Source organism: Pelodiscus sinensis, chromosome 18, assembly GCF_052426305.1.
Source record: "Pelodiscus sinensis isolate ZL-2025 chromosome 18, ASM5242630v1, whole genome shotgun sequence".
NCBI classification, from domain to species: domain Eukaryota; kingdom Metazoa; phylum Chordata; order Testudines; family Trionychidae; genus Pelodiscus; species Pelodiscus sinensis.
The window spans coordinates 4,144,916-4,170,703 of record NC_143069.1 but is presented as its reverse complement, the minus strand read 5'-3'; the positions used below and the strand labels follow the sequence as shown (position 1 = coordinate 4,170,703).

The following is a 25,788-nucleotide window of genomic DNA, read 5'->3' as shown; positions in this document are numbered from 1 at the left end:
GCCCCCAGCCTCCTCTCCTGCCCCCAGCCTTCCCCCCAGCCCCCCTCCTGCCCCCAGCCTCCTCTCCTGCCCCCAGCCTTCCCCCCAGCCCCCTCTCCTGCCCCCAGCCTCCTCTCCTGCCCCCAGCCTTCCCCCCAGCCCCCTCTCCTGCCCCCAGCCTCCTCTCCTGCCCCCAGCCTTCCCCCCAGCCCCCTCTCCTGCCCCCAGCCTCCTCTCCTGCCCCCAGCCTTCCCCCCAGCCCCCTCTCCTGCCCCCAGCCCCCTCTCCTGCCCCCCCAGCTCGGTCCCTCATTCCTTGTTCCAGCCCCCCCCTCGCCCAACCCGCCCCGCCCCCCGCACTAGCCCCGCCCCCCGGCGCTTCCCGCCCGCCCCTCCCCCGCCGTGGAACTCGGGCCCGGCTCCTCCTCGCGCCCCGCCCCGCTCCCCGGAGCTCGCGGCCCGCCCGGGCAAGGTGCGGGGGGGGGGGGGGGATCCATCGCCCCCCCCCCGGCCTCCCCTCCCCCATCTCCCTCCCCCACCCCCCACCCGCCCCTCCCCCCTCCTGCGCCCCCCGCCCCCCATCGGCGCTGGCCCCTCCCCCCGCGCCCAACAGGGCCCTGCCCCTCCCCCCAGCACCCCCTTCTCCATTGCCCTGGGCTCCCCCTGGGGGGGCCCCTGTCACCCCCCCACCCCCATCGCCCCGAGTCCCCCTTTGCCTCTGCTCCCTCCTTCCTGGGAGCCCCCCTTGCCTTGCCCCCCCCCGTCTCCCCCCATGTGTCCCCGGCCTCCCGACCACTGCCCTGATCTCCCCCCCTTCGTGTCTCAGAGCCCCCCCCCCCATTGCGGGGGGTTGGGTCTGTCTCGGGTCTAGCAACAGCTGCCTCCAGCCTGGCATCAGCAGTACGGCCCCCTCTCTTTGGCATGGGGGGGCAACACCCCCCCCCGCTTCGTATCCCTGAGCCTGGCGGGATGGTATCGATCATCCCTGCCCTACTGCTGCACTCCCTTTGGTCCCCCCCGCCCCCGCAAGGATCCGCCAGGGATTCTTCCAGTTGATGACGTGCCCCCCACTTTCCTGCACCCCCTTCTCACTCCCTGTCCAGCGGGGAGGGATGCAGACACAGGGGCTCCCCGTTTCTTCCTCTCGTTCCTGGCCCGGGATCGATTGGATCTCCCCTTTCTTCTCTTTGTTCCCCTTTGCAGATGTGGGGCCAGATCGGGCGTGCGGGCCCTTGGGAGCCGCGTCCCAGCCGCGGCAGCTGCCAGCCGCGCACCGTTGGAGACGGGTGAGGATGTGGGGCAGGGCAGTTAGGAGCCATCCCTTCCACGCCAGACACCAGATGCCCCCGGCTCTTCCCCCTGCCCCATCAAAACCCCTCCTTGGCACGCCACTTACGCCCAGGCAACGCTGTCCCAGAATAGCCCGTTTGGTTCCCTTCTTTGATCTTGGCAACTGGGAGTGAAGTTCAGGAGTTTGTCTTCACTTCCTGGCCTTAAGGGCTGTGTTATGGTGAAACGGCTTTTGCTTTCCCTGGGGCGTACTCGCAGGGCGGTTTCTTGGAGTGGCTCTGAAATTCCTAGAGACAACGCGTTTTGAGGACAGAGTCAAGATTGTCAATATGTATCCATAGATCAGAGGGTATGTGTGTGTGCGGGGGAAGAGCTAGCCTAAAAATAGGGGCATGCGTACTTCATCGGCCTTGCTCCCAGATGACTGGAATACAGGGATGGGTTTTATAGCTCTCTTCACGGCCTGTCCGCACCCAACTTTTTATCTTCCTTGCTATCCAGTTGTTGACTCCTCCCTCCAGCTGGTCCATAGCACCAGCCTCCGTCACTCACCAGGGAAACTTTCCAACAAAGTAGTAAACATCTGCAAAGCCACCTCCTTCTAAACCCTGCTCTAAACTCCTCTGTGATTCGTTTCCAACATGAAGCCTGACAACTGTTGGCGTGCTGAGGCCGCTGCCCGACTCGCTGGCTGGCATTGTCTCAATTCCTGATATTCCTCCCTCCCCAAGTCTGTCTGTCTGTCTCCGTGGACTGCTGATTTGGGGCAAGGGCTGTCTTCACAAAACCCTCACCATTCACTTTGGATTGCGAAATTCGCAAATACTGGGCGCTGCGGCTCCTGGCCCTTCTGGTGAGCTCTACACAGCTCCCAAACTCACCGTGGGTGCTGGGACCCACAGGGAAGTCACCGCAGCCCTGGGCAGTCGTGGGGAACTTGGGGCTGGGAGCTACAGTGAGTTTCCTGCAGCTCCTGGCCCCAGGCCGGGACAGGAGACACCCCCCTGCGAATATGTGGAACTGCGAATAGCGATTCTGCAAATTGTGAAGGTCTCCTGGATGTTCATAGGTGTACTGGGTTAATTTTCGGTGGCTTTAAAAAAAAATAGTTCAAACCACTGTTGCAGACTGTGCGGAGACGCTCTATGTTCAATTATAACCAGGCTTAATATCAATGGAACTTGCCTGGGTAAGAAATCAGGCAAAATCCAATTTAGAGTGGCCATACGGGGCTTTGAACTGATTTAACAAAATCGGTATCAACTTGTGCCTTTTGTTAGGCCGGTGGAACTTTGAATGTGGACTAGGAAAGCCATGCAGATGGAGTGACTGAAATAGGTTTTGATTATGGCAGTCTCAAACCAGCACTATCATCATTGCAGAAAGAAGCTAACTCGAACACAGTATGCAGCCCCATCCTTCCAGGATGTGGGGCTCTATCCAGGGCCGACTTATCCATGAGGCACAGTGCCTAGGGCCCACGATACTTTTAGGGGCCCACAAAAATGTTTTCATTTCTTTTAAAATCAGAAGGAAAAAAATGAACTTTTAGGGTCGAAAAAAATGTTTTCATTTTTTTCTCACATCAGAAAAAAATGAAACTTTTAGGGCCCACGAAAATCTATTAAATTTTGCCTAAAACAGAAAAAAAAATGTTGAAGGCCCATGAAGGCAAAAGTGCCTAGGGCCCACGAAAGTCATAATGCGGCCCTGGATCTATCCTGGGAAGCCCCCAAAAGACTCCGGAAACTCTGCAGAAAAGTTGAGCTGGTGGGGGAAGCCGTGGCCAAAAGGGATAATAGAATCCTGGGACGTATAAACAGAGGAATCTGGAGTAGCAGCAGAGAGGTTATTTTTATCTCTCTATCTGGCACTGGTGCAACAGCTGTTGAAATATTATGTCCAGGTCTGGTGCACCCAAAATCAAGAAGGATGTGGATAAACTGGAGAGGTCACACTGCACATATGAGGAAAGGCTGGAAGCTTGCCTGACAGTCATAGACTCTCAGAGCTCAGTCTGCTTAGCTTACCAAGGAGAGTGTTGAGGGGTGACTAGGTTAGAGTCTATAAATACCTTCGTGGTGAACAAATATTTAAGAACGAGCTCTTTGGTCCAGCAGACAAAGGTCTGCCCTGATCCTGTTGACGCTAGACAAATTCAGCCTGGGAATAAGGGGTGCATTTTCAACAGTGAGCAAAATTAACCCTGGACATAACTTCCCAAGGGTCATGGTGGAGCCTCCATAATTGACAATTTTTGCATCACAGTGGGATGTTTTTTAAAAGCTCTGCTGATTTTGGAGCCATTCTCTGGCCTGGAGGTAAGACTGTCAGGGCCTCTTCTGGTCTTGGAATCTAGCACTAGCGGAGATGTGTAGATAGAAGGATTCCAAGGTTGAAAGGGACCATTGTGATCAGTCTGGCCTCTTGTACTTTTTACCTGGAGGCAGGTAGTTGAGATTAGCTTCAGATGGGAGATATGCGGGTGACTCAATTAGCTACATCAAGGTAGAGACCATCTGTACCTTGTCTCTCCCAGGCATTTGTAAAGATAACCAACTCAATGCAAAAAAACTTTTCACAGTGATGGCGTAGTCGAGGGGAGAGCTAAGTAGATACAAATTCCTTCCTTTGCATCCGCACCAGAACTGCCTTGTTCCAGGAGGCCCCACCCTAAGGCAAAGAATATGCTTCTTTAACTAGGCTGGTCTAACTCAGTGTTTCTCAACCTTTTTTTAAAGTACCCCTTAAAAAAAAAAGTATCCCCTTTAAAAAAATTATAAGTACCCTCAATACCTACAGTTTTCAGACACATCAATTTTTTTTCTACCATTGCAACACATTGGTTTAAAACAACTTCGTCATAGCCAGGCAGGCGATGCAATTTTTGAGTGTAAAAAGTACAAAAATAATAAAAAGCTGGAAAACGTAAAACAAAAATTCAGTTTTCTCCACATTTCAGTTGTATTGATGTACCCCCTAGACTTCTTTCGAGTACTCCTAAGGGTACTTGGCCCACTGGTTGAGAAACACTGGTCTAGCTAAATTGGGACAATCCTGGTGTGAATACAGTGATTTTTGGTACTGATGTGCTTTGACGGGTATACATGACTCGTGTAAGGGAAGGGAACTAGACCATATGGGAGTACAGCACGCTTGTTTCCACACAATGACATCTTTACTCTGCGATGTGTGGGTATTACTACACCAGCAAAAAAAATCATACCCCTAACCAACATGATCAACTGAAAAAACAACCAATGGTCTAGTAGCACCTTAAAGACTAACAAAACGTGGAGCTGGTGCTGGTATCGTGAGCTTTTGTGGGCACAGCCCACGTCGGATGATATCAGGACAAAATCCGGAGATGGCGCTGATCTGAATAATGAGCTCTTTCCAGAGATACTGGTCAGTATCTCAAGGGCTGTGTCTAGACTACAGTGTTTTTTCGAAAAAAGTGCCCTTTTTTTTCGAAAAAACGTCCCTTGCGTCTACACTGCCGCTGCGTTCTTTCGAAAATAAATCGAAAGAACGTGGCCGTTGTTTCAACCGTGGAAAACCTTGTTTTACAAGGAAGAACGCCTTTTGTCAAAAGTGTCCTTTGGGAACAAGGCGCTATGTAATGCAAACCGTGCCCTTTCGAAAGAGAGCATCCAGACTGCCTGGGCGCTCTCTTTCGAAAAAGCGGCTTGCTTTATCGAAAGTACTGGTTGTAGTCCAGACGCTCTTTTTTGAAAGAGGCTTTTTCGAAAGTATCTTTCGAAAAAGCCTCTTTCGAAAGAGGCTTGCAGTCTAGATGTAGCCAAGGTACTTTACCAAGGTGGTTTGAATCATCTCCATTACACAGGGGGGGAAACTGGGGCAGGGGGACGTGAGAGGAGTGGTCCAAGTTCACACAGTAGATGAGTGGCTGAGCCAAGACTAGCACCCAGGACTTCTGAATCTATCTCCTAAGCGGCGCTGCCTGTCTTGACGGCTCCCCAATTTGCGTGAAGCCTGAATGTCTCAGCAGGTAGGCAGCGCTGCAGTCAAAGATCTGTCCTGTTTGGGTACCTGCGGAAGGACAATAGTACCTGCGCCCAGTTCCTCCAAAGTATTTCGGGGCCTAGCGCTCAAGGGCACCTCTACCCCTTTAGGGAGCCGGGATAGTGAAAATGCGCCCGCCAACTCAGTCTGTAGTTTACCGCCTCCTCCCGGAGCTAGGCCTGTACCGCTCGTCTGGGCGGTGAAATGCGCTTTGCGCTAGCTCAGAGGCGAGCGTTCCAGCACGCTTGGAAGCAACCGTTTAACTTCCTTTATTCCTGCACAGAAAGCGACGCGGTAACTACACCCACACGCTCCGCGAGCTGGCCCAGATGCTGCCTGTTCCGCTGCACTCCAGCTACAAAAAGCTTACCAAGGTACTGCCGGCCAGCGTGTGTTGCTCCCTCGCCAGAGAGAAGCGAGGGCGTATGTTAAAGCAATAATGTGACACAGGGGAAGCACAGGTGTGGTGGGAAGGAAACCAGCTTGCCCTGAAGTCTACGCTGTGAGGTTTGTGGCTGCTAAATCTCTAGGCCCGTTGAAGGGAACAAACAGCTGGCCACTCGTCGGCTATCGTATTCCAGAAGAATGACTCCGTTGTAGAAGCATGCTAATTATTCTGGAATAGAGAATCCACCTTGGGAGCTATTCTGGAATTACTATTCCGGTCAGTTTCCCCTGCGGACAAGCCTTTCGGCTCTTGGTCTTATATGTCGGCTGCCAGACCCGTCCCAGAATAAATCAAGGAGAATTTCCTTACTGAAGCCATCCTTGTAGGGGTTTTTAAAAAAAATCAAACATTCTGTGGGGGGTTCGGTTGGATTTGCAGCCTTGAAGGCTGACGTTCTGTATCGGCCCAGCAGCTACTGCCCCCAAACATTGGTAGCCCAGAATCATCCCTTGCTCTCATGCCTCGGTTCTCTTTTGGGGGGATCCGCCATGAAGGATGGAAAGGCCCACGTCAGTTTTCCTGCTGAGCCTTCCAGCTCATGCCGGCCCTTGGTGTGTCGGAGAGGGGGAGCCGTGTGAGTCTGTGTCTGCAAAGACAGCAAGGAGTGCTGGGGCACAGAGTGGTCAGGGCCTACGCTTTCTGATGTGACGGGGATACCTGCCCACAGAAAAGTGGGCATAAAAGCAACTTCAGTCGTACGGTGGCTGTCCCGTGGCAGCACCTTTGGGTCACCGGTGAATGGAGTGGGAATTGGGCAGTCCAGAGGCAAACTGCGCCACGACCCATCCCGCAAGCCAACGCCCCCCCCACAATCTTGTGTTGCAGACAGGTGTGGCTTCCCCACACACGCCCACTAGAAGGTGTCACTCGCTGTTGCCAACTAAGCCCGGGGGAAGGTTCCCGGGTGCTCCGAAGCCGTGGAGGGGCAGAGACGGAGGGGGCTGTGCCCGGGGGAGGGCGTGGCTTTTGTTGGTAGAATCCCCGCCTGGCCACAGCTCCTTGCGCGTCCCAACCCGTGCCCTGAGTGTCTGTTCCCTTCGGCACAGAAGGAAATCCTGTCGCGGGTCCTTCGCTACATTGAGCACCTGCAGTCCAGCATCGGCACGGCCAGGGCCCTGCTCCGGCGCGGGGAGAAAGAAGGTGAGGGGCCGCAGGTGGCCCGGGGGGAGAGGGGCGCGAGCTGCTGCCTGGAGGGAAGCTAAAGGGCAGGGTAGGGACACGGTGCCGGGGGGTTGTGGGCTAGCCCAGAGAGGAGACCTGCCTAACGGTGTATTCGGGCAGCGGTTCCCGCCTTTTTTATACCGTGGACCCGCAAATCCGTTCCCAAACGTTTGGCGGACCGGCAACACCTTCCTTGCATATTTGCATATTCATTGTGCAAATAATGAATATGCAAATACGCAAATGTTACCTGTCTGCCAGAAGCCCTGGCCCCCAGAGCCGCCGTGAACAACCGGCATCGCTCCAGCAGTGGGCGGCTGTCACAGCGGAAGCTGGCTGTTTGCGGTGGCTCTGGGGGCTGGGTCCCAGAGCCCCCCAGTGCCAGTCCTGTCCCCGTAGCCCCTGCCCACTACTAGCCCCGCCCACTACTAGCCCCGCCCCCAGCGCCAGCTCCCCACCCTGGACGCCCCAGTGTCAGCCCCCTACCTCTTAGAGTCCCCCACTCCTGAGAGCTCCCCAGGACTAGCCCCGCCCCCAGAACTCCCAGTATTAGCTTCACCCCCAGTGCCAGCCCCCTGCCTCTTAGAGCCCCCCACTCCTGAGAGCCCCCCAGGACTAGCCCCGCCCCCCTCACCTAGCCCAGTGCTGCCTCCCCGCCGCCAGCTGAGCGCTGCTGCCTGGGTCGCGGCTGCTCTAAGGCTGCCGTGCCAGGCCCCATGTGGCCCTCCCGCCGCGCAGAGAACTGCTCTTCCACTTGCGTGAGGAGACCTTGCCCCTGCCCCTGCCTAGCGCTGGTTGGCGGAGAGGCGGGGCAGGACACGCCTCTCCCAGCAGCCGCGGGAGGGGAGGCGCTGGGCGGTGTGTCTATCCCTGGCCCCCCCAGAGCCGCCGCAGCCAGCGGTTCGCGGCCCGGCATCGGTCCACGGCCTGGCAGCTGGGAACCGCAGTCTTCAGGTACCGGAGTAACGGCTGAAAATAGTGCGCCAGCCCAGTGGCTCTCAACAAGGGGGGTCCGTACTGCCGGGCATACAGCCGGGCTACTAGATATTGGCCCAGGGTGACCCACTACAGTTGTACCCGGGGGCTTGCGCGAGCTGCTCTGTAGATTCGCCGCTGAAAGGTGAGGACGCTGTGCCTACCCAGGCCCTTTGCTAGGGTATGGTGCACAGGAGCACGTCAGCACTTTGTCGGCCCTGTGGCACTCGTGGACGTTGAGGTCTGATTTTGAGGGCAAGTCGTTTTTCAGGGAGGGGAAACTCGGGGGTAGGCAGGATGGACCCGCTTCTTGTAAAAGGGCCAGTCGGCCGGGTGGGTGCAGAGCTGCCGGCTGCACGGGCGGGCGTGGAGACGAACCCGGGGTGAGTCTCAGCAGCTGCGTTTTTTCTCTCCCCTTTCGCCCCGGGGGTCCTTGCGAGCCCCAGGGCTTGCTGGGAAGGGTGTGACCTGCTCTGCTCTCTCCTTGCCTTGCAGAATTGGGAGCGGGCACCTCCAGGGAGGCGGAGCTGTCTGCCTGCCAGCCGGGGCGCGGAGACGGCACGCCGCACGGCACCCCGCGGCGGAGGAGAGCCCGGCTCCGGGCCGCCGGGAAGAAGCCCCGCAAAGGAAGGCGATCCCACAGAGCAGGTCAGGACGGAAGTCGGGGCAGCCTTTCCCGCTAAATTCACTGGGCAGAACCATCGCATATCCCAGCCCCTTGCCTATGGCCAGGCAGAGCATCCGAGTCCCAGCTGGCCCGGCCCTTTTCACCAAGAAAGGCCCTGTAGCGCTCGCGGCTCATCGGCACTGCAGCTGCGAGGTGTCATACACGGGGAGTGAGGTCTAGTGGTTGGAGCAGCATAGTGGAAGGCAGGACTTTCGGTGTGTGGTTCCTGCTCTGCCACTAACTTGCTCTGTGGCCTTGGGCATGTCCCTTAATCTCTCCGGTGGCCTTTCTCCGGTTGGCCTGTTAGTGTTTCCCTTGCTCCTGGTAATCCATGACGCCCGCTGAGCTGCTGTTTAGGCACCCTGGGGTGCTGCGCGAGCGCAGTGTTTGCTTGGAGCTGGTGGGGAAGGGGGTGCTAACAAGTTGAGCTTGGTGCTGCCGGGTGTCTGGGGCAGGTGAAATGGCCCTCCTGCCTGAGCCGTGGGGGGATGCCACTCGGGGCTCCCCTGGCCCTGTGTCCTAGGCAGGTGGCTGGGTAAGTGGAGAGGTGGCCTCGCCTGGAGTCCTGTGCCCTTTGCCTTCACAGAGCGGCGGGGGGTGAGCAAGGAGCCGCGTCGGAGCCTGAGTCTGGGGGACTCGCCCTGGCAGCGCACGGAGGCGGATCGGCGTGCGGCAGGGGACGGGGACGCGCTTTGTCTTGGCGTGAAGCAGCTTCCGTCCCAGTTGGGCGGCAGGGACCCAGCTCCGGGGTCTCACCGGCCCCACGGCAGCGCCTTCCCGGACAGCGCCGAAGGCGGCGTTCCCAGCTGCGCGGCAGGTGTGGCCCCCTTCTGCCCTTGGCGGGGTGGGTGCGAGGCAGGAGCCGACGGAGGCCCGCCTGTCGCTCGGGTGAAAGGAGCGTCCGGCCCCTGCCACGCTCACGGTGAACAGGGCTTTGGGGAGCGTCACCCGCTGCTGCACAGGGGTCCGGGGAGGGTGAAATCCAGACCCTCATTCACTTATCCCTGGCTGGCGTGAGTTGCTGCTGCTGCACTCCGTCCAGAGGGTCGCTGATTTCCTCCTGCTGGGCGTCTGGCCCTATACGAAGCCGCGGGCGGAGCGTCCGTAACCAGGGACCTGGCGTCCCTTCTGCGGGGGCCCCCAGCACGCGCGGGTGTGGGACCACGGCTTTTGTGTGCATTGGCAGATTGGTGTGTGGGGTGCGACCGAGAGGCAAGCCCGGAGGACGGTGACATCTGCTGCACCTGCGAGGCGAGGCTCCTTTGCCGGGGGCAGCGTCGGTACGACGGGCCGGACCTCGCACGGCTGGGGTAAGAGCCGGTGGGGGTGCTTGACACACGGGTAGAGGAGGAGAGGGCCTGGGCTAGCAGCCACGCAGACTTGTGGTGCTGGTGGCTTCAACGCAACTCTGCCACTTTGCACCTGCTTGGGATCTGGCCGGAGGCAGCGAGCCAGAGAGTGTGCAGTGTTTTCAGCCCCGAGCTGTCCCTATAGCCGGCTTCTGCCCTGCGCCCCACAGTGCCCCCTGCTGGGAGAGGGAGAGGCTGGGCTCTCCCCCCTGCCCAGCCATCTCCTGCCCCACTCCCCCCCCCAGCCAGCACCCCCTGCTGGGAGAGGGAGAGGCTGGGATCTACCCCCTGCCCAGCCATCTCTTGCCCCACTCCCCACAGCACCCCCTGCTGGGAGAGGGAGAGGCTGGGATCTACCCCCATAGCCAGCTCCTGCCCCGCTCCCACAGTGCCCCCTGCTGGGAGAGGGAGAGGCTGGGCTCTCCCCCCTGCCCAGCCATCTCCTGCCCCACTCCCCACAGCACCCCCTGCTGGGAGAGGGAGAGGCTGGGATCTACCCCCTGCCCAGCCATCTCTTGCCCCACTCCCCACAGCACCCCCTGCTGGGAGAGGGAGAGGCTGGGCTCTCCTCCCTGCCCAGCCATCTCCTGCCCCACTCCCCACAGCACCCCCTGCTGGGAGAGGGAGAGGCTGGGATCTACCCCCTGCCCAGCCATCTCTTGCCCCACTCCCCACAGCACCCCCTGCTGGGAGAGGGAGAGGCTGGGCTCTCCCCCCTGCCCAGCCATCTCCTGCCCCACTCCCCACAGCACCCCCTGCTGGGAGAGGGAGAGGCTGGGATCTACCCCCTGCCCAGCCATCTCTTGCCCCACTCCCCACAGCACCCCCTGCTGGGAGAGGGAGAGGCTGGGCTCTCCTCCCTGCCCAGCCATCTCCTGCCCCACTCCCCACAGCACCCCCTGCTGGGAGAGGGAGAGGCTGGGATCTACCCCCTGCCTAGCCATCTCCTGCCCCACTCCCCACAACACCCCCTGCTAGGACCAGAATACCTGATGCTCTCTACAGCACCTCCTGCTGGTGGCCCACATAGTTTTTGCCCCGCTGCGTGGTTGGCGAAGGAGAAGGCTCCTGCGGCTGTGGCTGGCAGAAAGCAAGGCTGGGTCTCAGGTACAGTTGGGTGCCTGCCGGCGCGTCGATAGCCTGCAGACAGCCAGGACATGCCTGTTCCCAGCCAGGGGCTCTCAAAGATCAGCGGTAGTGCCCAGAATGGGGGGGTCCCTGGTTCCCGCCTCCCTGGGCGGGACACTGCTGGGGCACTGTGGCTTTGGTTCCCCCCTACGCCCCACCCACTGTTCAGTCATGCCTTAGAGAGCAGCATGTGTTCAGTCCAGCCCCTTGTGGCCAGCTGGGCCGGGCTGTAAGCAGCTCAGCCGGGGGTGTGGGAAACGGAGCTGCCCCCTTACAGCCGCCTCCGAACCGCTCTTGCAGGCAGGAGCTGGTGCAGTATCATTCCTGCGGGGAGGAGGACGACGGGCCGGATGCTGGCCCTTGGCTCTCGACCCAGTCCCCTGCCTGCAGTTCACGTGGTGAGTACTGCCATAGACTCGGGCCGTCGAGGGCGGAGATGGCTAAGGGCCCTCAGCTCAGTGGGTTGCTGCTCCTCCGGTCGCGCCAGTAGCACCTGCCACGTGAGCGGTGTTGGGTACCGAGCAGCAGCCTGTCCCGGCTCCAGAGCCGGCCCTCATCCGCGCTGTCGGACCCGCAGGGTCACGCTGTCTGTCGACGCAGCGTGTTCATTTACGCGGCGCTGGGCAAGGAGCGTGGCCAGATCAGTGGCATGTGTTAAACTTTATATGTGTTGCTTTCATACCAGACACGCAGTGAAGCCACACGCGTGGGAACGTGTGCCCAAGGAGGAGACAGCCATGTAACAACATCCCCTGACGGGAAGGGGACCAAACCTAACGAAAAAAACCCTGAGCCCGCAGAGGCCAGGTTGGGCATCAGTTATTAAAGAGGCTAAATAAGTGAGAACATACCCTCTGATTATCAGGGCCCTGTGTTTGGGGGAGGGCGTAGATTTAGGCCTCATTTGACCAGTGGTAGAAGTTACCAAATGTCCTTTAAATAATAAATCCGCTTCGTAGGGATCCAAGTTATTCTCTCTCCCGCTATGCTGCTGTGAAGTCGCTGACGGGTGACTGTCGTGGGGTTCGATTTATTTTAGATCCAAGGGACATCAGGACACGCCAGGGCTACTTAACCGTGTTCTTATTTATTGCAAGCTTTACACAGTTAATGCAGGTGTTTCAGTTTGACAAGCCTTAAGAACAATGACTAGACAATGTAAACCTTACCTACGCTACTTCCTAAAGCAATTAATACAGCGCAAAGCAATGCAAAAGCAATTACTAAAAGATCTACTGTATACAATGATAAAGCCTAATTCACTTAGGGTACGTCTACACTAGCTCGTTAGTTCGAGCTAGGTAGGGTAATTAGGGCAAGCGGAGTTGCAAATGAAACCCGGGATTTAAATATCCCGGGCTTCATTTGCATGTTCCCGGGCGCCGCCAGTTTTAAATCCCCCTTAGTCCGAACTCCGTGCCCACGGCTACACGGAGTAGGTAGTTCGAATTAAAGATCCTAATTCGAACTACCGTTACTCCCCGTGTAGCCGTGGGCATGGAGTTCGGACTACGGGGGATTTAAAAATGGCGGCTCCCGGGAACATGCAAATGAAGCCCGGGATATTTAAATCCCAGGTTTCATTTGCAACTCCGCTTGCCCTAATTACCCTACCTAGCTCGAACTAACGAGCTAGTGTAGACGTGCCCTTACATTTCAACTGTATGCTGCCTACAGTGCCTGGCAGGAGGTGGTGGTTCTGTTTCTTCCCACGCCTAGGAACACCACGCACTGGGCTGCCGGTGTGAAGGGTGAAATCCTGCCCATTCCCTCCCATCGATTGTTCTTACTAAGCCCAATTTATAGCAAAGCGAGACTTGGTTGTTCTAATACTATTTACCAATAGATTACGTATTGTGCAGGATACGTCCATGCCCAGCGCCCCTATTGGGGATACATCCGGTGCTGCTAGGGCACAGCTGACAGTTTCATGGCTGCATCTGTATTTTTGCTGATCAGAAACAAGTGCCAGTACAAGGCCGCTTGGCCTGTGTTCTTGACGTGGTCTCGCGTCCCAGGCTTAATGAGCATTGTCATGCAAAACAATTCCTGACTCTCGGGCCCTGCCTGCGCGCTTTGGTGCACCAGACTTGAGACAGGCCGGAAATCCACACATTGGGCCAGGCAGACATCACCGTGCATTGCCCAGGCAGGGTAGTGCCAGCTCCCCCACTGCGAGAGGGAAGGAGCGGCCGAGATGGACCTGGTGAAATTCCCGTGCTAATGCTGTCTTGGTTCGCAGGGAGCTCGCGCCTGTGCTCTCCCAGGAGCGGAGGCCGGATCGGAGCCTGCTGGGCCAGTCAGGATCTGGGTTTGAGTCCCTCGTTGTTCTCCTCTCCTGGGCGGCTGCTTCCCAGGCACATTCTGCAGGGGGAGCCGGAGGAGCTGTCCCAAGGTGAGGGCTGTGCGGCCAGCGGGCTCGGAGGGGCTTGCCGGGGCTTCAGCAATTCCTGGCAGGCGGGCACAGAAGAGAGGCAGGGAGCAGGCAGAACTTGCTGTCGCTACGGTGGGCGGGGCCTGTGGGAGGGGGCTGGATCCCCCTGCCGCCAGATACGGTCTCCCCGATCATAAGGCAGCCTGTTAAATCCATGCCACAGCGCACGAGGCAGTAAGAGTTAGCCGCCCCTCCCCGCTTTGTGCCTGACCTGTACCTCACTGCGTGGCCATCTTACCAGCCCTTCCAGCCAGGCTGTTCCTTATCTGCAGACAGCATCCATGTATCTGACCTCTATCGCCGCACTGTCCAGGCACCTCCCGTTCCTCAGACACCCCTGTGGGGCTGAGCAGGGCTGTTCTCTGCGGGAAACTGAGGCACCTGTTTACCTTCGAGGAGCCCAGGACTCCCAAGTCCCAAACTAGCAGCCCGACCTGCTGGGCCATCATTCCTGCAGTCGTCCAGTCGTGGTAGAACCTGGAATGCTAGAACTGGAAGGAACCTCGAGAGGTCATTGAGTCCAGTCTCCGACCCTCACGGCAGGACCAAGCACCATCTCGATCATCCCTGACAGGCGTCTGTCCAACCTGCTCTTAAATATCTCCGGAGATGGCGATTTCTCAACCCCCCTCGGCAATTTATTCCAGTGTTTAACCACCCTGACAGTTAGGAAGTTTTTCCTAATGTCCAATCTAAACCTCCCTCGCTGCCATTTTAGTCCATTGCTTCTTGTCCTGTCCTCAGGGGCCAAGGAGAACAATTTTTCTCCCTCCTTCTTGTAACATCCTTTTGGGCATTTGAAAGCTGCTGTCATGTCCCCTCTCAGTCTTCTCTTGGCCAGGCTAAACAAGCCCAGTTCTTTCAGCCTTCCCTCATAGCTCATGTTCTCTAGACCGTTAACCAGTTTTGCAAAAGCGACAAGGAGTCCTGTGGCACCTTATAGACTAACAGATTCATTGGAGCATAAGCTTTCGTGGGCAAAGACCCACTTGGTCAGATGCATGTAGTGGAAATTCCAGAGGCAGGTATAAATATACAGGCATAAGAAAAGAGAACCAATCAAGAGTAAGGCTGGAGATAACGAGGTCAATTCAATCAGGGAGGATGAGGACCACTTCTAGCAGCTGACAGTCCCTACATAAAAGAGTAAATGAACACACATCAGATATCAGGAATGGGAACATACAAAAACCTGTAGGAGAACACATAATCTCCCTGAACACACAGTTGCGGATTTAAAAGTATCCTTCCTGCAGCAAGAAACTTCAAGACCAGACTTCAAAGAGAAGCTGCAGAGCTACAGTTCATCTGCAAGTTTGACGCCATCAGTTTAGGATTAAACAAAGACTGTGAATGGCTAGCCAACTACAAAATCAGTTTCTCCTCTCTTAGTGTTCACACCTCCACATCAGCTGCTAGAAGTGGGCCTCACCCTCCCCGACTGAATTGACCTGGTTATCTCCAGCCTTACTCTTGATTGGTTCTCTTTCCTTATGCCTGTATATTTATACCTGCCTCTGGAATTTCCACTACATGCATCTGACCAAGTGGGTCTTTGCCCACGAAAGCCTATGCTCCAACACATCTGTTAGTCTATAAGGGTATGTCTAGACTACAGGCTTTTGTCAACAGAGGCTTTGTTGACAGATACTGTCGACAAAGCTTCTGTCGACAAGGAGTGTCTAGACGACATCCAGTTCTGTCGACAAAGCAAGCCGCTTTGTCGACATGACAGTGTAGACGCAAAGGACAGTGTAGATGCAATAGCGCCTTCTGTCGACAGAACTCTGTAGACAAAAGGCGTCATTCCTCGTAGAATGAGGTTTACTGACATCGACAGAACTGCCGCGTTCTGTCGACGTTATGTCAACAGAACTCGGCGGTAGTGTAGACGCAGGGATGGTTTTGTCGACAAACCCTGTAGCCTAGACACACCCTAAGGTGCCACAGGACTCCTTGTTGCTTTTGCAGATCCAGACTAACACGGCTACCCCTCTGATACGTAACCATTTTTATTGCTCTTCTCCGGACCCTCTCCCATTTCTCCTCATTTTTCCTGACATGTGGTGCCCAGAACTGGACACACGACTCCAGCTGAGGCCTCAGCGCGGAGCAGAGCGGAAGAGTTGCTCCTTGTGTCTGGCTCACGACTCTCCTGCTAACAGAAGCGCCCAAGTGGACTGTGTCAGACGTTGTGCACAGCCTCCCGCCCCCAGCTGCTGCAAGCGGTGTGCGTAGGCAGGGTGCGGGCGCAGGCATTCCCACGCTCACATTGGAGCAGGGGTCTGTTTTGGGACCGGCTCTGTTCAAGATCTTCATCAACGATTTAGATATTGGCATAGAAAGTAGGGTTATTAAGTTTGCAGATGATACCAAGCTGGGAGGGGTTGCCACTCTTCTGGAGGATAGCGTCACAATTCAAAATGATCTGGACAAATTGGAGAAATGGTCTGAGGTAAATAGGATGAAGTTTAATAAAGACAAATGCAAAGTGCTCCACTTAGGAAGGAACAATCAGTTTCACACATACAGAATGGGAAGCGACTGTCTAGGAAGGAGTCCGGCAGAAAGGGATCTAGGGGTTATAGTGGACCACAAGCTGAATATGAGTCAGCAGCGTGATGCTGTTGCAAAAAAAGCCAACATGATTGTGGGCTGCATGAACAGGTGTGTCGTGCGCAAGACACGAGAAGTCATTCTTCCACTCTACTCTGCACTGGTTAGGCCTCACTTGGAGTCTTGTGTTCAGTTCTGGGCACCACATTTCAACAAAGATGTGGAGAAATTGGAGAGGGTCCAGAGAAGAGCAACGAGAACGATGAAAGGTCTAGAGAACATGAGCTATGAGGGAAGGCTGAAGGAATTGGGTTTGTTTAGTTTAGAAAAGAGAAGATTGAGGGGGGACATGATAGCGGTTTTCAGGTATCTAAAAGGGTGTCATAAGGAGGAGGGAGAAAACTTGTTCCTCTTGGCCTCTGAGGATAGAACGAGAAGCAAGGGGCTTAAACTGCAGCCAGGGAGGTTTAGGTTGGACGTTAGGAAAAAGTTCCTAACTGTCAGGGTGGTCAAACACTGGAATAAATTGCCCAGGGAGGTTGTGGAATCCCCATCTCTGGAGATATTTAAGAGTAGGTTGGATAAATGTCTATCAGGGATGGTCTAGACAGTACTGGGTCCTGCCATGAGGGCAGGGGACTGGACTCAATCTCTCAAGGTCCCTTCCAGTCCTAGTATTCTGTGATTCTATGATTGCTCTTCCTGGCATGGATGGCCATCGGCAGGGATTCCACGGCAGTGTGGCGAGTCACCCACCACGCCCAGCATCTCAGGAGTAGCTTCCCTGCCACCTCTATCTGAGCTAACTAGTTCAGAGCTAACCCCGGGGGCATCTAGACCAGCCCAGCGTGGTGGGCAGGCCCCTAGGGGCTGGCTGGTGCGTGTGTGGTGAAGGGCATGTGGCAAGAGGAAGTCGTTAAAACCATTGTTCCCCGGCCACATGATTTAGGGGGGCAGGCTCCCTTTTTCCTGCCCAGATCCTTACGGGGGAAGGCGGGGGGAGGGGTCTGCTCTGAGGTTACTTGTTTTGATGGGGTTTGTCTTGGTCTCGGGCAGGTTTATTTGAAGACGTGTGTCTGAGCCCACAGTCGGCTGGTTCCTCCGACAGCCTGGCTGGGACCCTGCTGAGAAAGGTAGGTGGTGGGGGGAGGCCCTTAGCTCGTTGCATTCGTCAGTTTCCCAGCGCTGCACAAAGGAGGGCCAGTACCACTACCCCCGTGTTCTGGATGGGGAAACCGAGGCACAGAGCAGGGACACGGCTGAGCCCAGGTCACCCAGCAGGGTCGGAAATAGAGCCAAGCTCTCCCGAGCCCCCGTCCAGGGCTACGAGACGGCAGTTTCCCTAACCTCGCTGCGGGTGGTCTGCGTGAAGGGAGGTGGGGAGCCCTGTCCCGGCAGGAGTGCTAGTCCTGCAGCCACCATCGCAGCTGGCGAGAGAAAGAGGCCATGGGTCTCCCTGGGGCAACACCGCACAGCTGATCCCGGGCTTCACGTGGCGCTGCCCCTTTGAAATGCTGCTGCGGCATTTCAAAGGGGCAGCACCACGGAGCCTGGGGTCAGCTGGGGACTCCCCTGTTGACCCCAGGCTCCCTGCCCTGGGATCAGCTGTGAGGTGCTGCCCCTTTGAAACGCCGCTGCAGCGTACGGCACTAAGCCCGGGATCAGCTGTGTGGTGCTGCCCCTTTGAAACTCCGCCGTGGTGTTTCAAAGGGGCAGCGCCACACAGCTGATCCAGGGCTCCATGCTGCGCTCCCCCTTTGAAATGCCACATGGTGCCTTTATCTAATAGAGGCAGCAAGGGGGGGAAGCAACTAGTCGACTATCCTGTCAGCTATCCAATAAGCATTGGCTAGTCGGCGAGTCCTTCCCATCCTTACTCTGAATTCCCTCAATCTCTTCCAGTCCGCCTTCTCGCTGGACCACTGCTACCTCTCCTACAGCGAGGCGAGTAAAACCGACTCCAGCCCCAGCTCGGACGTGACAGAGATCGTGGGTGTGTGGAGCAGGCCGCAGCTCCTCCAGGAGGTGAGCTGGCAGAGGATGGGTTTCGGAGAGTCACCGAAGTGTGGGGGAGTCCCCATGCCCCCGTCCGCAGCCAAACGTGACTCTCAGCCGGCAGGTAGAACGGGCGGGTTAGTAGCTGACGGACTTGTCAGCCCAGTCAGTCAGTCCCATCCATCTTGGGGGGAGGGGAGCCCAGAGCTAGGGCCCCGATTCTTTTCCTGCACCCCAAGCCAGCTGAGAGTCACCTGCTCCCAGCGGCCTGGTCCCAGCCAGGCTCCTCCCCCGGCCTTTGTCCTGTTTCTGGGGTCACCTCCTGGGCTCATGAAGGGCGTGGGCCAATGTGTACATGTGTCCATCAGAGGGAGTCACCCCGAAATTCCCATCGCCCTCCTGAACAGATGTGGGGCAGGGAAACTGAGGCACGCGGTTACTATAGGACAGTAGAGCTCACATGCAGCACAACAAAGGGAATCCAGTCCCCACTGTCACACGGGTGAGAGCCCCTGCAGTGTCAGGGCAGGGGCTGGGAGAGGGCAGATGTACACAGCTGTCTGAGGGCTGGGGGAGACAGCCTGACCGGGCTGGAAATGGATCGGCCGTGCCGGGGGGAGGGGGGGTTTCTCTCCCTTCCACTCCAGCGCAGAAACGTCCAAGGTTGCCTACGAGGTTTAGACACTGGGGCTTGTGCCAATTCCTTTCCCCGCTGTCCCCCTCCAGAGTTCCAGCCCCGGGCCGGCTCGCTCCGTCTCTTCCGGCGACGAGGCCAGCGACAGCACCTGGATCCCTTACAAGCGGGTCAAGCCGCCGCCGGCTGCCAGCCGGAAGAGGAAGCAGGGCGAAGGCGGGGCCCCCAGCAAGTCCCGCCCTCCCTTGCAACTGAAGAAGAAATGCGTCAACGGTTTCATCATGTTCTGCCGGCTGAACCGCAAGCAGTACATTCGGTAGGCAGCAGGGGGCGCTGGGCCGCGTCCCGGAGAGAGGCGCTGGAGTGGGGGGGCAGCCTGCGGCCCGGGAGACACGTGACTGACTGTTGCCCCCGCACAGAGCTGCCAGATACTGTTGGTTTCTGGCCGCCTCGGTTTCTCCCTGAGTAACAAGACCCGCACGTAACGCAAAGGCACGTGCAGGGAGGGGCGTGCCAATTGCACACAGCATTGGCTGTGAGAGCCGGGCGCTCCCACTGCAGCCAATCACAGCGCTGCCTGGGAGAGCCGGGCGTTCCCGCTGCAGCCAATCACAGCGCTGCCTGGGAGAGCCGGGTGCTCCTGCTGCAGCCAGTCACAGCGCAGCCATGGTTCCATTGGCACCTCCCTCATATTGACCGAGAGAGCTGGGCGCTCCTCCTGTAGCCAATCACAGCGCTGCCTGTGAGACCCGGGCGCTCCTGTGGCAGCCAATCACAGCGCGGCTAAGGTTCCATCGGCACCCCACTGCAGCCAATCACAGCGCAGCCACGGTTCCATTGGCACCTCCCGCATCCTGAGAGAGCCAGGCGCTCCTGCTGCAGCCAATCACAGCGCTGCCCGGGAGAGCCGGGTGCTTCTGCTGGAGCCAATCACAGCGCTGTCTGGGAGAGCCGAGCGCTCCCGCTGCAGCCAATCACAGTGCTGTCTGGGAGAGCCGGGCGCTCCCGCTGCAGCCAATCACAGCGTGGCCACGGTCCTGTCACACATTCTAGGTGCGCCAGCGCAGCCAGCAAAGCGACCCTGTCCCGGGAGACAGGCAGACGTCGGCACGGCGCTCACACAGCGCTCGGCTCTCCCAGCAGGGGGCAGTAACCTGGGGACAGATGGGGGCAGGTCTACCGAAGAGCCGGGGCCATGAGCCACGATCTGGGAAACCGGCGTCCGAGCCAGAGGAGCTCGATCGCGCTCGTTAACCGAGTCGACCCGGCTCCCGGGCAGTCAGCCGCACGGTAGAAAAGAGCAGGCGGCTCCTGAACCCACGGGACCAAGGATCCGACGGGTGGGGAGCTGAAAAGAGAGACACTGAGACTAGAGACAAGGGGTGGGGATCAGCCGCTGGAATAACCGGCCGGGGGAAGGTGCCACGTGGAGACGTTATGTCAGGTGCGACCTCGTTCTGAGAGAGGCGCTCGAACTTCAGCCAGCTCACAGCACGGGCCGCAGGGCAGGGTCAGGACGGTCCCTTCTGGCCTTTACCACCTAGGACTGAAGCCCCCGGGTGACACCAGCCCCTTCCAGCCACTCCTTTTCCCTCGGATTTATGAGTGCCCACGTGGCGGGGCCGACGCCAGACCCTGGCAGGCAGCCGCGGGCTCGCAGCCAGCTGGAGGGAGCAGGTGTGTGGGCTTCACTCCCCAGGATGTTTGCTCACATCTGTGTCCATGGAGAAGGCGAGGCGGGCGGGGGGGCTGTGTATACAGCTGCGGGGCATCGCCTCGGCAACCCACGCGGGGACGCCAGGCAGACGTGTGCTGCCTCATGTCTCTTCGGGAGAACGCTGAGTTCCTGCCGCTCTGTCCCCACAGCGCCTGCCCGGGCCTGGCGTCCACCGCAGCCACCAGGGAACTGGCCCAGCTGTGGCGCACCATGACGAAGCAGGAGCGCAGGCCGTATTGGTAAGGCAGGCTGGGGAGCACCCTGTCGGAGCCAGGGGAGGCGGTCTGGGATGGGGGCAGATCTGTCGGTCAAGGGGCCAGCTTCCACCATGTGCCCACTATTGCAGCTGTTCTTTGTGTTACACAAACATCCACCGTCTTCCGCCGAGATCAGGGCCCCGTCAGGCCAGGCGCCGCCCAGACACACAGTGACCGAGATCAGGGCCCCGTCAGGCCGGGCGCCGCCCAGACACACAGCGACCGAGATCAGGGCCCGTCGGGCCGGGCGCCGCCCAGACACACAGTGACCGAGATCAGGACCCGTCGGGCCGGGCGCCGCCCAGACACACAGTGACCGAGATCAGGGCCCGTCGGGCCGGGCGCCGCCCAGACACACAGTGACCGAGATCAGGGCCCCGTCGGGCCGGGCGCCGCCCAGACACACAGTGACCGAGATCAGGGCCCCGTCGGGCCGGGCGCCGCCCAGACACACAGTGACCGAGATCAGGGCCCGTCGGGCCGGGCGCCGCCCAGACACACAGTGACCGAGATCAGGGCCCCGTCGGGCCGGGCGCCGCCCAGACACACAGTGACCGAGATCAGGGCACGTCGGGCCGGGCGCCGCCCAGACACACAGTGACCGAGATCAGGGCCCGTCGGGCCGGGCGCCGCCCAGACACACAGTGACCGAGATCGGGGCCCGTCGGGCCGGGCGCCGCCCAGACACACAGTGACCGAGATCAGGGCCCGTCGGGCCGGGCGCCGCCCAGACACACAGTGACCGAGATCGGGGCCCGTCGGGCCGGGCGCCGCCCAGACACACAGTGACCGAGATCAGGGCCCGTCGGGCCGGGCGCTGCCCAGACACACAGTGACCGAGATCGGGGCCCCGTCAGGCCGGGCGCCGCCCAGACACACAGCGACCGAGATCAGGGCCCGTCGGGCCGGGCGCCGCCCAGACACACAGTGACCGAGATCAGGGCCCGTCGGGCCGGGCGCCGCCCAGACACACAGTGACCGAGATCAGGGCCCCGTCGGGCCGGGCGCCGCCCAGACACACAGTGACCAAGATCAGGGCCCCGTCGGGCCGGGCGCCGCCCAGACACACAGTGACCGAGATCAGGGCCCGTCGGGCCGGGCGCCGCCCAGACACACAGTGACCGAGATCAGGCCCCGTCGGGCCGGGCGCCGCCCAGACACACAGTGACCGAGATCAGGGCACGTCGGGCCGGGCGCCGCCCAGACACACAGTGACCGAGATCAGGGCCCGTCGGGCCGGGCGCCGCCCAGACACACAGTGACCGAGATCAGGGCCCGTCGGGCCGGGCGCCGCCCAGACACACAGTGACCGAGATCAGGGCCCGTCGGGCCGGGCGCCGCCCAGACACACAGTGACCGAGATCAGGGCCCGTCGGGCCGGGCGCCGCCCAGACACACAGTGACCGAGATCAGGGCCCGTCGGGCCGGGCGCCGCCCAGACACACAGTGACCGAGATCAGGGCCCGTCGGGCCGGGCGCCGCCCAGACACACAGTGACCGAGATCAGGGCCCGTCGGGCCGGGCGCCGCCCAGACACACAGCGACCGAGATCAGGGCCCGTCAGGCCGGGCGCCGCCCAGACACACAGTGACCGAGATCAGGGCCCCGTCGGGCCGGGCGCCGCCCAGACACACAGTGACCGAGATCAGGGCCCGTCGGGCCGGGCGCCGCCCAGACACACAGTGACCGAGATCAGGGCCCGTCGGGCCGGGCGCCGCCCAGACACACAGTGACCGAGATCAGGGGCCCGTCGGGCCGGGCGCCGCCCAGACACACAGTGACCGAGATCAGGGCCCCGTCGGGCCGGGCGCCGCCCAGACACACAGTGACCGAGATCAGGGCCCCGTCGGGCCGGGCGCCGCCCAGACACACAGCGACCAAGATCGGGGCCCGTCGGGCCGGGCGCCGCCCAGACACACAGCGACCAAGATCAGGGCCCGTCAGGCCGGGCGCCGCCCAGACACACAGTGACCGAGATCAGGGCCCGTCGGGCCAGGCGCCACCCAGACACACAGTGACCGAGATCGGGGCCCGTCGGGCCGGGCGCCACCCAGACACACAGTGACCGAGATCGGGGCCCGTCGGGCCGGGCGCCGCCCAGACACACAGTGACCGAGATCAGGGCCCGTCGGGCCGGGCGCCGCCCAGACACACAGTGACCGAGATCGGGGCCCGTCGGGCCGGGCGCCGCCCAGACACACAGTGACCGAGATCAGGGCCCCGTCGGGCCGGGCGCCGCCCAGACACACAGCGACCAAGATCGGGGCCCGTCGGGCCGGGCGCCGCCCAGACACACAGTGACCGAGATCAGGGCCCCGTCGGGCCGGGCGCCGCCCAGACACACAGCGACCAAGATCGGGGCCCGTCGGGCCGGGCGCCGCCCAGACACACAGCGACCAAGATCAGGGCCCGTCAGGCCGGGCGCCGCCCAGACACACAGTGACCGAGATCAGGGCCCGTCGGGCCAGGCGCCACCCAGACACACAGTGACCGAGATCGGGGCCCGTCGGGCCGGGCGCCACCCAGACACACAGTGACCGAGATCGGGGCCCGTCGGGCCGGGCGCCGCCCAGACACACAGTGACCGAGATCGGGGCCCGTCGGGCCGGGCGCCGCCCAGACACACAGTGACCGAGATCAGGGCCCGTCGGGCCGGGCGCTGCCCAGACACACAGTGACCGAGATCGGGGCCCGTCGGGCCGGGCGCCGCCCAGACACACAGTGACCGAGATCAGGGCCCCGTCGGGCCGGGCGCCGCCCAGACACACAGCGACCAAGATCGGGGCCCGTCGGGCCGGGCGCCGCCCAGACACACAGTGACCGAGATCAGGGCCCGTCGGGCCGGGCGCCGCCCAGACACACAGTGACCGAGATTAGGGCCTGTCAGGCTGGGCAGAGCATTAGACACCCCCTGTCCTGAGGTGCTCCCAGTTTAAACAGACAGTGAGGGAAAGGCAGGTGAGAGCATCCCAGGGAGGAGCAGTAACTTGTTTCCTGTGAGCCTGGAGGCCAGTGGCAGAGGCAGGATTAGAACCCAGGTTCCCTGAGCCCCAGGAGAGTTGTCCAGTAGAATCTGAGACCCTCCCAACTCATTGCACGGAGGAGCCCATAGGGTGAGATCTGCCCCCTGCTGGTCTGGTGGGTTCCTGCCAGTGGTCTAGAACCAGCTTCCCATTCCAGCCCCAGGGAGGTGTGGGCCAGCCTGCAGTAAGGAGTTCTGCTTTGCAATCCCCCTGTTCTAACCCCTAGATCCCACTCCTCCCCCAGAGCTGGGGGTAGAGCCTCAGAGTCCTGGCTCCCAAGCCCGGGGCTCTAAGCACGAATCAGCAGGCGCCCTTGGAATACACCTGCTGGCTGTGTCGCACCGAGGGGTGTCCCGTATTGGGCCAGCGGGTGCTGGTCTGCCAGAGCGGGATCAGTCACCGGGCACGGGGGACGTCCCCTGCCTGGCTGGATTTCACCTCCTCGCTGCCTCTCTTCCAGCGTCAAGGCCCGGCGGTTCAGCCGGCTGAACAACCGCATCGTGAAAGACTTCTCCAGCGGGGGAGAGGAGGAGGAGGTGGAGACTCCCAAGCCGTTTCATCTGCTGCTGGCCGAGAAATCCTTCGGCTCCCGGGACCTGGGACTGCCAGCCCCGGCCCACCTGCTCCGACACCCAGCCCCGGCGTCGGCGTGATGGACGGGAGCGCAGGGCCTCCTCACCTAGGGCCCTCCCGCCCTGCCCTGCTGGGGCCCCATCCCCTGCTGTGGCACCTGTCCCTGCTGCGCTGTCAAAATGACAGCCCAGGGGGGCTTGGGAACCTGCTGGGGGCCCCGGCGCCTGGGTTGCTGTTGGAAGAGGAGTTTGTCGACGGGCCTCGTTTGGCTCTGCCCTCAGCAGAGACATCGCGGGTGGGTGTGTAGGGGCGGCTCAGGCTTTTAATGAAAACCCTATTTATTCTGCTCGTTTTCCGCTCTCCCAGCAGTAGCATTGTCCCTGCAGGGCTGCCTGAGGTTTGGGGGCTTCTAGGGGAGCTGTGGGGCAGAGAGGCAGCCGCGGGTTCTGTTCGTTTCTGGGATGGTCTCACAGCTGTTGTACGTATTTATTTATTTATGTATTTATTGGTTTGCGAATAAAGCTCGTTTGTGGGTTTCCTGGCCCCAGTCTGAGTTTGCAGCCCCTCCGGGCAGCCCCGTTCGTCTCCCCTCGTGGTGTGAGAGCCGCAGGGGCTGCGGTGGGGCAGGTCTCAGTGCAGCGGCTGAAGGGGCTATCGAGAGGCGGGGGTTTAGGGCCCGCCTCGCCGGGGACACGGGACGGACTGGCTGGAGGGCCGCGCACGCTGACGAGTCGTCGGCTCCGAGCTGCAGCGAGTCTGGAGCTGGTGGGCAGCGAAGGAAACCTGAAGAGCAAGGCCTTCCTCGGCACCGGGTACCCTGCCCCGAGGCCCGGCCCTTGGCTCTGGGGCTGAGCCTGGGTTCCATGTCCCAGCTGCTGCGACCGGGGTACAGTGCACACCAGGCAAGAGGTGGCGGGATATAGTGCCTTCCCGCTAGCCAGCCGCCAAGCACAGCCACCTGGCGCCCCCTGCTGCACACAGCACACCTGGAAATGCAAGGAGAGCGCGGCACATGCACACACACCCGCCAGGGGAGGCAGAGAAGCGGAACGAATTCTTTGCATTGGTCTTCACGGCAGAGGCCGTTCATAGACTCACAGAGCTGGACCAGACCTCAGGCAGTCATCAAGTCCAGCCTCCTGCCCGTTCCTGGCAGGGCTGAGCCGAGCTGCCTCCACCGAGCTTTGGCAACAAATTGGTAAATGAGCCACCAGCCCCGGCTGGCCTTCGCCCGGACGGTCGGTACATCGGCCTCGGGACAGCTAAGGAGGCTCCAGTCATTTAAAAAGGCTCCAGCAACAATCCTCACAATTACAGGCCAGGGAACCTGACTTCAGGACCCGGCAGACTGGTTGAACCGACCGTAAATAACAGACCCACAGAGGAACACGCTCCCTGGGGAAAAGCCACCAGGGCTTTTGGGAAGGGAAATCGTGCCGCGCCAACCTCTTAATATTCTTTGAGGTGTCGTCACACGTGTGGACAAGGAGGAGCCGGTGGACAGAGGGGACCTGGACTTTTGGAAAAACCTTAAGTCCCTCACCAAAAGCTCTTAAGCAAAGTAAGTTGTCTCAGGC

At 59.9% G+C, this 25,788-nt stretch overlaps 1 protein-coding gene across 1 annotated transcript; it reads left to right on the top strand.

Moving 5' to 3' along the window:
- Positions 1-372: 372 nt before the first annotated feature.
- On the top strand, positions 373-24,867 carry MEIOSIN (meiosis initiator). The gene is made up of 14 exons (XM_075915550.2): positions 373-450; positions 1,182-1,264; positions 5,578-5,668; positions 6,789-6,882; positions 8,374-8,526; positions 9,132-9,362; positions 9,732-9,855; positions 11,323-11,420; positions 13,265-13,417; positions 17,069-17,145; positions 17,915-18,037; positions 18,734-18,957; positions 20,508-20,597; positions 24,099-24,867. The coding sequence occupies exons 2-14, from the start codon at positions 1,182-1,184 to the stop codon at positions 24,289-24,291; spliced, it is 1,734 nt and encodes a 577-aa protein (XP_075771665.2). The 5' UTR covers positions 373-450; the 3' UTR covers positions 24,292-24,867.
- The last annotated feature ends 921 nt before the right edge of the window (positions 24,868-25,788 follow it).